The sequence below is a fragment of the Geotrypetes seraphini genome, chromosome 3, assembly GCF_902459505.1.
Source record: "Geotrypetes seraphini chromosome 3, aGeoSer1.1, whole genome shotgun sequence".
NCBI lineage: Eukaryota > Metazoa > Chordata > Amphibia > Gymnophiona > Dermophiidae > Geotrypetes > Geotrypetes seraphini.
The window spans coordinates 283,620,357-283,634,317 of record NC_047086.1 but is presented as its reverse complement, the minus strand read 5'-3'; the positions used below and the strand labels follow the sequence as shown (position 1 = coordinate 283,634,317).

Here is a 13,961-nt window from a genome sequence, read left to right as displayed (position 1 = left end):
TTCAAGTACCTTTCTTATTTCTAATCTTAATGTATATTTTCTGTAAACCGCTTAGAACCTAACGGATGTAGCGGTATATAAGAAATAAATTACATTACATTACATTACACACATCTATTCTAGCACCCGTTAATGTAACGGGCTTAAAGACTAGGGTTTATTATGTTGTCTGGGAAGTATGTCTGTTATGTTCAGTTGATGGAGTTTTTAGATAGTTGAAACTTTGCTCTACATGTTTGTATGCATTGTTGCTTGGGGAGGGGAGAGCATTTTAAAACTCTCAAGCTAAGTTTTCAGTAAATTTAATAAAATATTAAGATTGCATATCTATTCTAGCACCCGTTAATCTAACGGGCTTAAACACTAGTAATTAATAATTGTTTTGTGTTATTTAATTCTACTGGGCTACCATTTTATTTAGCACATGATCATGAATTGCTTTTGTTGTGTGTAGATGAAGGAATTAAATGGCATAAACATGCAAGTGATAGTGCACAGATAAAATGCTAAGTGTTTTCAGAACTGCTTGATGCTCTCTGTCTAACCATTTGACTTTATGTCCTTCATAGATATTGTCCCCTCTGGGCCGAATCACTGAAGCAATAAATGATCTTACGAAAGCTATCCAGCTACATCCATCTTCTCGGCTTTACAGGCACAGAGGCACCCTTTATTTCATGTCTGAGGTTAGTGGATTACCTATTATTTTTTTGTAACCTTTCTAATTTTGAATTTTTCAAAATAAACTATACAACACTCAATTTGACATACTGTGTTCCTTCAGTACATTGCTAAGTTACTATCCCTGAGAAGCTCCCCTTTTCAAAATTACTTCTCCATAGGGTAATCAGGTTCCTATCTCACAAGAAGACATCTAAAGTTCAATCAGTGATTCCAAGCAATCTCTGTCCCCAATCTTGGAAGGGTTTCCACAATTTAAATTAATAGCACTCCATTGGAGCTGGCAGAGAACTTTTGTTAGACATCAAATAAACATGCTCTGCCTGATAATTTTAAAATGATGTAGCTGGCTGCTGACCAATTAAATTGCTTGTTTGGAACTATCTGCTAATATTCAGTGGCACAAAGCTGGCTAAGTGCTGCTGAATATCATGGGGGATGGAGTTGGCACTTGTATGTTTAAGTGCTGATACAAGTATTCAGTATTTCAGCTGTTAGGATTTCCACATAAATGGGACAGCATAAATTCTGTCCTATCTTTATACAATATGAATATCGACTTAAGTGGCTATATGTTAGCCAGCTTAAAAATATCTGGATATTCAAAGCTGCGGCAGAAGAAACATGATTCCAAAGCCTGACAGGAGTTGGGAGGGAAGGGGGCTGGGGCAGTGCTCGTTGCCACTCAGTGCTGGGGCTGCTCGTTGCTGCTCTGCAGGAGAAAATCCCTGATTCTTGCAGGTGAAGAGCCTGACAGGGGAGGGAGGGAATGGGGATGGAGCCTGACTGGGGAGGAGGGAAGGGAAAGGGGCTGGGTGCAGAGCCTGATGGGGGAGGTAGAGGGAAGGGGGCTGGTTGCAGGGGATAGGGAGTTGGGAAGGCAGGGAGGACAGATGCTCAGGGGGTTGGGAAGACAGATACTGCATATACTGGGAGAGAGTTGGGAAGGACAAATTTAGGGGTTGGAGGGCGAGTAGGAAAGGAAGAAAAGAGAGATGTTGCACAGGTGGAGTGGTGGGAAGGGAGAGAAAGAAATGCTGCCGGTGGGGGAGGAAAAAGGAACGGAGAATTGTTGGACATAGGTGTGTGGCATGAGAGGGAAAGAGATTGATGTATATGGGAAAAGGAAGAAAGAGGGAGAATTGTTGGACAGGATAGTGGTGGAGAGGAGGGAGGGAGAAATGTTACACTGGGAGGGAGGAGAGATGACCCAAAGAAGGGAGAGATGTCAGACCACTTGAATGGGAAGGAGAGGGAGAGATGCCAGACCACAGAATGGAAGAAAAGGAGGGGAGAGAGAGATGCCATTCCATGGGAGGGGAGAGGAGAGAGATTCCAAGTTATGGGAAGGAGAAGAGAAAGATTCCAGACTATATGAGGGGGGAAGACAGATGTCTGACCACGGGAGAGGGATGAGATGGTGCATAGGAATGGATGGGAAGGGGAGATAAAGGGAGGAGATGGTGCACAGCAATTTGGTGTGGCAGGGAAGAGATAAGAAGAAATGCTTCTTATGGATAGATGGGAGTAGGGGAGGAGATGGTACACATGGATAGATGGGAAGGGAAGGCATGGAAAGTAGATTTTGAGAAGAAAGCAGAAAAATGGAAGAAAGTTGAATGTTAAGTGTTAATGCTAAAGATGGATCTGTGGTAGAAAGTGAAGGAGAGAAAAACAGCAAATGGATAAGGTGGCCGTGGATACACAGTTAAGAGCACAGACAGAAGAAAGTGCAGCCAGAGACTGGGAAAGATGGTATGAAAATCAAAATCACCAGACAAGAAAGGTAGGGGAAATGATTTTATTTTCAATTTAGTGATTGAATTGTCAGATTTGAGAAATTACATCTGCTGTCTATATTTAGCACTATTCAGGAAGAAATGCATTTGTTTCTATTTCTCTGGGGGTTGTACTGTATGCAGAGTCTTGCATCTTAGGGTTTTATTTATATATATATTAGTACTTTTAGTTTGTGGTCCTGTATTTGTATAGGGGTTATCTGTGTTCTGTAAATGTGACCAAGGCCAGGTGTTCTGGTAGGAATGAATGTTGAGAAACATACAGTGTGCTTTGCGTAGTTTAATTTTGTGGTTAACCATTCTGTATTGTTAATAAGATTATATTTTGTGTGTATATATGAAAAATGAATGGAAAAATGGTATTATAATTAGTGCTATTATGGGGGCGGGGTCTGGGGTGGAGATTAGGCATGGTCTGGGCGTGGAGCTTGCGCCCACCCCCCAAACAAAAAAACTTTCCACTGCCTATGTATCAAAACATAGAAGAGACAGTCCCTGCTCAAAAGAGCTTACAATCTAGACAAGACAGACTGGACCAGAAGGTGAATCAATACAAAGTGCTCAGGTGAAGAAATTACAGAGGGAATGATAACACTGATAATGGTGCACCCAAGGCCTTTGACTAGAGTTACCCGATTCTAGATTTGAATAGATCACAGGTGTCAAACTCAAGGCCTGCGGGGCGAATCCGGCCCTCCTGACTGTTTTATGCGGCCCGCAGTCCAATGCCCCCAGTGTTATCTTGTGGCTGGGTTTTTCCTCCTCACAGCTGCAGTGTGCACGAATCCGCATCGCATGGCCTGCCCATCATACAAAAGCATTCCCTCTGACCTTGCAACAATATAACACCGGGGGCATCGAACCATGAGCTGCATGAAACGGCCAGATGGGAGCCGACCAGAAGGTAAGAAACCCTGCTATCTATATTTTGCACTGCTCAGGAAGAGATACATTTGTTTATTTTTCTCTGGGGTTGTATGCATGCAGAGTCTTGAATCTTAAGGTTTTGTTTGTATATATTAATATTTTTAGTTTGTGGTCCCATATTTGCATAGGAGTTATCTGTGTTCTGGTAGAAATGAATGTCAAGAAGCATACAGTGTGCTTTGTGTAGTTTAATTTTGTGGTTAACTATTATATGTTAATAAGATTATATTGTGTGTGTACATGAAAAATGGTGTTATAATTAGTACTGTGGGGCGGGGTCTGGCCCATGACAGCCTGTGTTTTGGATTTTGGCCCCTTAATGTGATTGAGTTTGATACCCCTGGAATAAATTCACCAATTCACTTTGGGTGAATCGATTCATTTTCCAAAATAAAATGGACTCGCTGAAGTTCTTTCTTAGCCCTCTCACTGCTGATCTATTCTGCACAGGCCCACTTGGGCTTTCCCTGTCCTGTAGTCCTTTCTTCTAATGTAGCTTCCTGTTTCATGAGTTGAGTAATGGTTCTCCTGACTCCCCCACCTATCTCCTCCCCAGCTGCTGTAATTTTAAATCTTCAGGCAGCCAGCAACGGCAACGAGGTAAGCCTGCTACCATCGGCCTGCCCCAGAAGCCTTCATTCTTCAATATACCACCTTTGCGAGAGCAGGAAGCCACTGCAGAGTGAAGGCTTCTGGGAAAAAGGCCGATGGCAGCAAGCTCACTTCATTGCCGCTACTGGCTGACCAAAGGTTTAAAATTACAGCTGCCGTGGAGGTAGTAGATGGGGGAGTCGAGAGCTGGAGAGAGGTCATGCTACAGGATCCTGCTGAGGGGGGGGTTGGGGTTGGGAATGGAGGGAAGAACATATGTTACACAGGCTGGGGGTGCTGGGAAGGTAGGGAAGGACAGATGCTGCATGGGCTTGGAAGGCTGTTGTGAAGGCAGGGAAGGACAGTGATTCAGATAGCCCTTCAGGATGGATGCTTAAGGGATTGGGAAGGGAGGGAAGGACAAATTCACAGGCTAGGGGGATTGGACAGGCATGGAAGGACAGATGCTTAATGGGCTGGGGGATTGGGAAGGCAGGGAAGAACAGATGCTGCATTGACTGGGGAGGGGAGGGAAGTCCAGATGTGGCATGGGCTGAGGAGGAGATGCAGCATAGTTTGGTAGGGGTTGGGAAGGCAGGGGAAGATAGATGCATGGGCTGGGGGTTGCGAAGGGAGAGAAAGGGAATGCTGCACAGGTAGGGTGGTGGGAAGGGAGATGATGCCAGTGGGGGAAGGAAGATACTAACGAGCCACAGTTTATAGATCGGCTCCTAATCCCTCATACTTCAAAACGTTCACTTCGGTCCAATACTCAAGGTCTATTAATGGTCCCCTCATTGAAAATAATAGGAACCAGACGCCATGACATCTTCTCAGTTATGGCTCCTCTTATCTGGAATACCCTCCCCCTATATATCAGAAACATCAAAGACCTTAATTTATTTAAAACTAATCTAAAAACCTATCTCTTCAAATCTTCATTTAACCTTTAGAACAACTTTTCGGAGTACATGTAAACAATCAATACTTTCTCACACATCTTCCCCAACCTACTCGTTTGTTCCTACCCACATCATACCCCTTTCTTCCCTTGAGGAAACTATAATTTGTAACTTTTATTCCCTAATGTTCTTTCCTAATGTTTCTCAGTTCGTCTGTATTGTCAACCTGTCGTAGCCCCTTGAAAATTGTTAATGTAAAATAACTTGTTTTATTGTTCTATACTATAATTCTTTTATTATGTAATTCGTTTAGATTTAATAGGCGAACCATCAAATTTTAATAAACTTGAAAGGGAGAATGATTGAACATATGTACATTAAACATATGGGAAAGAGATGGTGCACATGGGGAAAGGAAGAAAAGGGAGAATTGTTGGACATGGTGGTGGTGGAGAGGGAGGGAGAAATATTGGATGTTGTGGTGGAGAGAGGTGGGACAGATGGAAAGGGATGAAAAAGGGAGGAATGTTGGACATGGTGGTGCAGGAAGAGACTAAGACATTTGGAGTGCAAACACATGTTCAGTGTGTCCAGAGATTTGAAAGTTAAATCTTGATATATACTTTCTAAATAAGAACTGCAATATGCAATTCATTTAATCCCATGTTTCTAGCTAATTTTAAAGCTATGTTATAGATTGGATGTTCCTATCTTTGACATGATTTTGCCTTGGTTAAATAAAATGTTTAAACTTAAAAAGCTATGTCACTGAAAGCGAATCGAATCAAAAATATCAATTCAACAAGGCAAACTGAATTGAAAAATTTTCCCTGAATCATGCAGCAGTACCTCAGACTGCATCAACAAAAACTATTTTCTCTCTTCCTAAGTTTCCAAGTTTTATTAGTGCTTGATAAATCGCTTATTAAATACCTAAGCGATGTACAATTCAAGTAAAATAGAAATACAAATACACTGACCTTTAAATTAAAAACAAAACATACTGGGTTAATACACATGAAACAAGAGGGTAGAGGGGGAAAGTTACAATATATTTGTAGAGGAAAATATACATTTAAGGGAAAAATAACTCAGGGAAGGGAAAAAAGTAAAATTATGGGATACTAAACCTAGAGTTAAAAAATAAAAATTTGTAAATCTGAGATTCATATGTTAAAAGCTTCCTTGAAGAAATATGTTTTTAAAGCTCTTTTAAAAGAAATGAGGTCCTTTATGTCTCTAATGTACTGAGGTATAGCATTCCATAAGGTAGGGGGCGATAATTGAAAACATGTCTTGTCTTCTAGTACCAATAATTCCTGTGTCTCAGCGCAGATACCAGGAATTTCTCTGGGGTATTTACTATCCTAGGGTTCCCGTTCTGTAGCCATGCCACTGCACCAAACTTATTCCATCTATATAACTCATGTATCCCATCCATATGTGTATCCTCTCTCTCTTTCTCTCCACCCCTCTTTCAACACTACCATTCCTTCTTTTATAACTCACCCTTTCTACCCAATGATCATAGTGGGAGGGATTTCCATAGGCCAGGGGTAGGCAATTCCGGTCCTCGAGAGCCGGAGCCAGGTCAGATTTTCAGGATATCCACAATAAATATGCATGAGATAGATTTGCATCTCAAGGAGGCAGTGCATGCAGATCCATCTCATACATATTTATTGTGGATATCCTGAAAACCTGACCTGGCTCCGGCTCTTGAGAACTGGAATTGCCTACCCCTGCCTTAGGCCACCTCTTCCTTGCAAGCAGCACTGACAGTGATCATGGCTATAAGGAGGGAGCAGGGACCCACATTTCTAGGCCAGGCTAAAAGCAATGGATCACAGCCACAGGGGAAGGAGCAGAATGCAGCATTTTCAGCTCAGGCTGGTGGCAGCAGTGATCATTTGGGGTGATGTTAAGCAACATTTAGGGATTGGTTTATTTAAAGCACTTGTCTCCTTGTTTTATGATCTCTCCACTCTACAAGCACACATGATTATTAGGGAAAGCATGGCCTGTTGCCCATGCCAAATTTTGGGTGACACACATCCTTGCTTCTTTGGAGGCTAGTTGTCCAAAAGAGTTGTTTTCTATTCAGTCAATTAGGTAGTTTGTTGTATATGAACAAGCAGGAAGGAAACTGTCAGGATGTTAAACTGGGCCATCTCTCATGGGATGCCTCTCAGAATCACCTACTGGGCAGAGACAATATCCTGTTGGAAAAACATGGTTGCAACCACATGGATGATCCCTGGACAGGTGGGTAGTAAATAAGAGACTGTGAGTGGGGAATGCACACAATAGTTTGGTTTGCTTCCAAGGATAGGGACATAAAGAAAATTAGCTTCAGATACCTTCCTCCTAGGTTAGGAGAAAAAAGAGGCTTCTCTGTGTGTTTCTCCCAATATCCCTAGTGTCCAAGATGCTTCTGAATCTCAGAAAATACCGAGAGACTTTGATATGCGCAGGCTTCCTTGGTTGAGATGTAATCCTGTTAGGACTTTCCCCTACCTAGATCATGTAGATTCAGAATTTTATTACATCCCAACATAGGATCTTTATCTCTTATAGCCTGGATTTTGGAGGTTTTAATATTCAGTTTTCTTGAATCTACCTGATAGAGTTCTCAAATCTTGGCGTCTAGGAAAGACATCATGCCTTTGGTTTTAAATGGAAATGGACTGCTGTGTGATGTGAGGAAAAGGCTCTTGGCCTTACACCTCTCTTTCTGTCTCGCAAAAACTACTTGAATACCCTAATGTATCTGGAGTAGGTTTGAAACAAACTCCATCAGACCTCCTGCTTTGTCTTGAACTTCAGCACAGTACTGACTCAGTTGATGAATGCAGTGGTTTCCCAACCTTTTGCTAGAAACACGTTTTTAGACATTCGGGAAGGGGGGGGAGAATTCTAAAACCAGCACCTAGACTTAGGTGCCAGTAGGCACCCTTCCAATGCCTAAATTAATTGAAAAATACTATTAGAAATGGCAAAAAAACAGCAAGGTTGAGGCACCTACCAGCGCTGGAATTGCACCGATGTAGGCACTATAGATTGTCGAATGCCAAAGTAGACAAGGTCAACTCAGGAAGTGGCGTTAGGCAGCCTAAAGTGCCTAGTTAGGTGCTATTCGCGCAAAGATAAGAGGCTGAAATATAGGCCCAGAAAACCTTGGCTTACATTTCAGCTGCTTATCTTTCCTGGGAGATCCTGAAACTAGACTGCAGCTTGGCAATAGCTGATGAGGCAGGGGAATCCCTGATCAGCTGAGCTGGCAGGCCTCCATGATACCGCAGTTTCAGGGAGTCCTAATGGCTCAGCTGATTGGGGAAATTTCCTTGCCATGATCAACTGATGGCAAGTTGTGCTCTAATTTCAGGATTCCCCGACAAAGATAGGGCTGAAATGAAATGAAAGGGTTTGCCTACAATTCAGGGTGCAATTCTCTAATCGGCACTGTTGTGTGATTGATGTGTGATTGGCAGGCGCTTTTAAGGCGGCTGCCAACAACATGGGCGTTGGTTAGAGGATCTGGGGGTCAGGTTTCAGGATATCCATAATGAATATGCATGAGAGAGATCTACATATTGAATACTAGAAAATGATTATTTTTATTTTGTAAAATACATTTTAATATTCAAAAATTCAAATGTTTGTGCAGATTTGCTAAAAAAAAAAAAAAAAAGTGATGGAATTATCTAACCTCTTTTCCTGTTGATTCTGCGTCTGAGCAGCTGTAGGAAACTGCAGGCTGTGGCTACATGTAGTTGGCAGTATACTTGGCTCATGCCATTGCAACTACTTGTCCATCCTTAAAGCAAAAATTCCCATTTTTATCAGAAGCAAAAATCATGCAAGATTTGCTGCAGGTTTCATGTTCTTTGTTAATGATAAGAGAGAACTTTCCTATCAAAACTATTTCTTGCTTTACAGGACTATGCAACAGCACATGAAGATTTTGAGCACTCTTTGGAGCTGAACAAAAATCAACCTGTAGCCATATTATACAAAGGTTTAACTTTCTTCCATCGTGGACTGCTAAAAGTAAGTAATGCTGTGATGGAGACTTAAATTCTTCTGTGGCAGGTCTTGACAAATCTAGTCACAATGGTTCCTAGAAATTGCATCCTGGCACCTATGATTTGAATGTTCTTTTGCAGAGCTACCTCAAAAATAGTGCATCTCCCAGTTATGCACCACGATTGATGGTAGAAAGTTTGGGATGTCTAATAGTTTCAAGTTTCCTAGGCCTTGAAACCACAAGTCTAGCCAAATTTCCTGCACTACCTGGCTCATAGCAAGCCGAATCATGGTTCTGATATGGAGGGGGATGCTGTTACAAGTCAGCTCTGAAAATAGCAAGGTAAGGGGAATAGATAACAGACTCCCAAATATATTAGTTGCTTGGAAGTGACAGACACGAGAATAAGCAAGTACAAAAGACTGGGCGAAGGCTGCAGTGGAGGAGGTGTGAGCAAAAAAAAACAGGGAAAAGCTAGGGAGGAGGTATGAATGAGAAAGATTGGGTAAAGGCTTGGAAGGATGGGCTAAGAGAGAGAGAGATTGGGTGAAGACTTCTAGAGGATGAGAGGAGAGACGTGGGGCCCAGGCCATGGTGAAAATTCTTGAAACAGAGAAGCAATTGCCCCTTTGCTTTACCTATAAAGGGGGTACTTGCACACAGCTGACAGCATGCATTGCGAAGGGAAATTTGTTGGCTTCTGCCAGTGATTTTCAGAGGTACCTTAAGGGACGTAAAGTTTCTTTGCCCACAGACACTGGAAGGAAAAGAGCCTTAATTAAATTGGTTTCTAAAAGAGCTACTGCTGATCTGGGAAGGTATATTCCCCCACCCCCAACTTCACTGGTGACAACCTTGGAGGGGTAATAATAATAATAATTTTATTCTTATATACCGCCAAAACCGTGGTAGTTCGAGGCGGTTTACAACAAAGAAGGGCTAGACAATCAGCGAATATAGGTACAATGTAAAATCATCAAAATACAGGTGAGTAGGATACAGAGGTAAGGCATGAGAGATCTTGGGAAACAATTCAGTTAGAGTTGAAGAGATAAGGCTTAAGGGTCTTAGGTTACAAATCGGTTAAACAAGTTTGTTTTTACTAATTTTCTGAAACTTAGGTAGGAAGAGGAGTGCGTGATAATATTATACAGCCAGTCATTCAGTTGACCTGCTTGGAAGGCAAGTGTTCTTCTGTTCAGGTATCTTTTGTAATGGCAGGCCTTTAGTGTTGGATGGTTGAACAGATGTACTCTGCGTGTGGGTCTGGATGGGCAATCTAAGTTAAAATGGGGAATCAAGTACATGGGGGCCGAACCAAGAGTGGATTTGAAACAGAGACGGGCAAATTTGAATAGCACTCTTGCTTCCAGGGGCAGCCAGTGGAGTTTTTGGTAGTAGGGAGTTTTGTGTTCCCATTTTTTTTAACCCAAAGATCAATCGGGTTGCTGAATTTTGGATGATTCGGAGTCTTTGGATGGTTTTTTTTGAAAGACCCCAGATAAATGATGTTATAGTAGTCGAGTAATTTTTGAGTTGTACATCGCTTTGAATTAAGATAAAGCGATTAATCAAATCCAAATAAACTTGAAACTTGAAACTTGAGTAAGCTTAGAATGGAGTATTGCACCAGTAAGCGGAATGAGGTTGCACTGAAGTACTTTCTGATGGTTCTAAGTTTGAGAGAGAGGTCTCACTCACTAAGTTTTTTGGTTGGTTCCTAGAGTTAATGAAAATTTATCGAAGCTTGCTGTATGGTATAAATGCACTGGAGGTGAGTCCCTTTCAGTTGAAAGGAAGTTCTGGAGGGGTCATGTGATGCTAAGCTAGAGAGCAGATGTTTGCTTCAAGCTCCTGGGCCCTTCTTACGACAACACAATTTAGCTTTAATTTGTAGCCTTTCATCAAATATCTTGCACCTGACATGACCCAGGTTTATTTCCTCAATGGTTCGACAGCGGAATGCTTGCTATGGCAGCAAAAGCCCCTCAGAAAGACAAAGAGAAGGGGAAACGCGTGAATTCTAAGATGGCCAAAGAGGAAGGCCCACACGGCTCGTCCGTGAGTTCTGCATGGTTGACTGAAATAGTATCAGAAGTAAAAGGAGCGATTATATTGTCGTTGGACAAGCAACTGCAAACCATCATGGACAAACTGGGTCAATCAGGCCTTAGGATTAGTAGGGATGGGCAGATCCGCTATGCCTAAGGCCTGATTGGTCCAGGCTTCTAGAGCCTGGGCCAATCAGGCCTTAGATATAGCGGGGATGGGCCGGGAAGGGGCAGGCCCATCTCATTTCCATGAGGCGGGCCCGTCGGCTGGACAGCAGCAAGACCCGTCCAGCCGACCAACATGTAAAGGTTAGTTGGGGGAGGGAGGTTAGTTTTGGGGGTGGGGGGGTGTCGTCGGGCTTTCCGGCAGGAGGATTGGGCATCCTCCTGCCCGCGATTACCAGTTAGGGGGGAGGGGGGTTCCATGGGGGGTTCCGGCAAGAGGACTAGGCATCCTCCTGTCGGCGATGGAACAGGCGGCCGCGACTGTGACCGCTATACTTATTGCAGCAGGGAGATCCCTTGCTGCCATAAGTATAGCGGCCGCGTCTACTTACAATGTAGACCAGCATTTTGCTGGCCTACATTTTAAGCTTCTCTTCCTCTAATAGGGAGACTCGTAGGGCCGCCTAGGTTCGCCTAAGGCCCGCCTAAGGCCCTTAGGCGAGCTTAGGCGTCTTGCGGGTCTCCCTAGGCTCCTGGAGGCGCCTTCAATAAAGGCGGCCTGCCTGTGGAGCATTTTTTAAAAAACATGCATCCCGATTGGCTGATTAGACAGCTGTAGGACACCTACAGCTGCCTAAAATCGGGACGTACTTTGGAGAATCAGGCCCAAAATGTCTAGTGGTGGTTGCTGCGGCCCTGCGTCTCCGCAGCCTGCAGGTGTTTCCCTACCTCGACGACTGGTTGATCAAACATAGAAACATAGAAACATAGAAATTGACGGCAGAAAAGGGCCATAGCCCATCGAGTCTGCCCATACCAATGACCCACTCCCTGATACTTACTCTCCTACAGATCCCACATGAATATCCCATTTTCTCTTGAAATCTAACACGCTGCTGGCCTCAATCACCCGCTGAGGCAGCTCGTTCCAATGATCGACCACCCTTTCGGTGAAGAAGTATTTCCTAGCATCACCCTGAAATTTCCCTCCCCTGATTTTCAGCGAGTGTCCTCTGGTTACCGAGGGCCCTGTAAGACTGAAGATATCATCTTTCACCACTATACGCCCAGTAATATACTTAAAGGTTTCAATCATGTCTCCTCTCTGTCTTCGCACCTCCAGTGAGTACATCCGCAGTTTTTTTAACCTTTCTTCATACGTGAGATCCCCGAGCCCCAAAACCATCCTGGTAGCCATTCGCTGAACCGACTCAATTCTCAACACATCTTTTCGGTAGTGTGGTCTCCAGAATTGAACACAATACTCGAGATGAGGTCTCACCATGGATCTGTACAGTGGCATTATTACTTCAGGTTTTCTGCTGACAAAACCCCTACGGATACAGCCCATCAAAGCGTCCTCTCGCCACGAAGTTCTGTGAGCGACGAATCAAACCATCTCACTGCACTACAGCACTTGCCTGTTTCTGTTCACAAACTGCTTTTAAGTTGTTATTTTGATTTAAGCTTGCATTTTACTTAGTTGCTCTTATTTTATTTGTAGCCTACTGTTGTAATCCCAATGGAACCAGGATCGAGACCCTGTCTCTCGACTCATTGTCGTGACTCCTTTGTTGAGGCAGTCTCTCCATTGGTGGATGCTCTCTTCCAATCTTTCCAGAGGTTTTCTGTTTCATGTCCCTCATCCGCAGAAGGTCCTGACTACGGACCCATCGGCCTACGCCTGGGGGGCTCATCTGGACAGTCTTTGCACTCAGGGTCTTTGGTCCAGTGCCGACCGACTTTGTCACATCAATCTGCTGGAGCTTCGAGCGAGCTTCGTCGTCCTGAAGGCTTTTTGTCACCTGCTTCGCGACCGAGTGGTGCTGGTCTGCATGGACAACCAGGTCGCCATGTATTATATCAACAAACACTGGTGAACGGGGTCCCTGTCCCTGTGCCAGGAGGTGATGCGGCTCTGGGACTGGGCCATCCGTCGCAACATATTCTTTCGAGCGATCTACATTCAGGGCCAGCACAATTGTCTGGCGGACAAGTTGAGTCGTCTTCTGCAGCCTCACGAATGGTCCATCCATTCCTTGACCCTGCGTCAGGTATTTGCTTGTTGGGGGACTCCGGACGTCGATCTGTTCACGTCCCCCCACAATCACAAGTTACCCCGCTTCTGCTCCAGGGTCTACACCCCGCTCAGACTCAAGGCGGATACTTTCCTGCTGGACTGGACGAACCTATTTCTGTATGTGTTCCCTTCCTTCCCTCTAATTCTGAAAACTCTCGTCATGCTCAAGTCTTCGAGTGCCACCATGATTCTGATAGCTCCTCGGTGGCCCCGACAGCCATGGTTCTCCCTCCTGTTACAACTCAGTTCCGGGGAGCCTCTTCTTCTGCCTGTTTTTCCTTCACTGCTTACGCAGAGTTGGGGTTCTCTGCTTTATCCCAACCTGCAGTCTCTACACTTAACGACTTGGTTCCTCGTTCCAGTTCTCCCAGCCTGTGCTGGATATCCTGGAGGCGTCTTGGAAGGAGTCCACCCGCCAATGTTACCATCAGAAGTGGACCCGTTTTTCTTCCTGGTGTGCTTCTCGACAGCAGGAGCCATTTTCTGCCTCCTTATCTGCTGCCTGGATTATCTGTTACACTTATCTGGCGCTGTTGGTCCAGATAAGTCCTCCTCGGTTCGAGTTCACCTTAGTGCCATTGCTGCTTTTCATCAGCCGATTGACGGGAAGCCTATCTCTGTTCATCCTATGGTTTCTCGCTTCATGAAGGGCCTTCTCCACGTTCATCCGCCCCTCAAGCCTCCTCCTGTGGTTTGGGATCTTAACGTGGTCCTTGCTCGCTTAATGAAACCCCCATT

General features: G+C 44.1%; 1 protein-coding gene across 5 annotated transcripts in view; it reads left to right on the top strand.

Moving 5' to 3' along the window:
* The window catches only part of TTC13 (tetratricopeptide repeat domain 13), a 290,777-nt gene that overhangs the window by 72,652 nt on the left and 204,164 nt on the right, over positions 1-13,961 (top strand). For all 5 annotated transcript variants that reach the window (XR_004538644.1, XM_033935670.1, XM_033935673.1 and 2 more), the window contains 2 exons: positions 570-686; positions 8,840-8,950. Coding sequence is in view for 4 of the 5 variants with exons in the window: in XM_033935670.1 (XP_033791561.1) it covers positions 570-686; positions 8,840-8,950 (228 nt within the window). In the remaining variant the exon portion in view is untranslated. The remainder of the gene's footprint in view (positions 1-569; positions 687-8,839; positions 8,951-13,961) is intronic.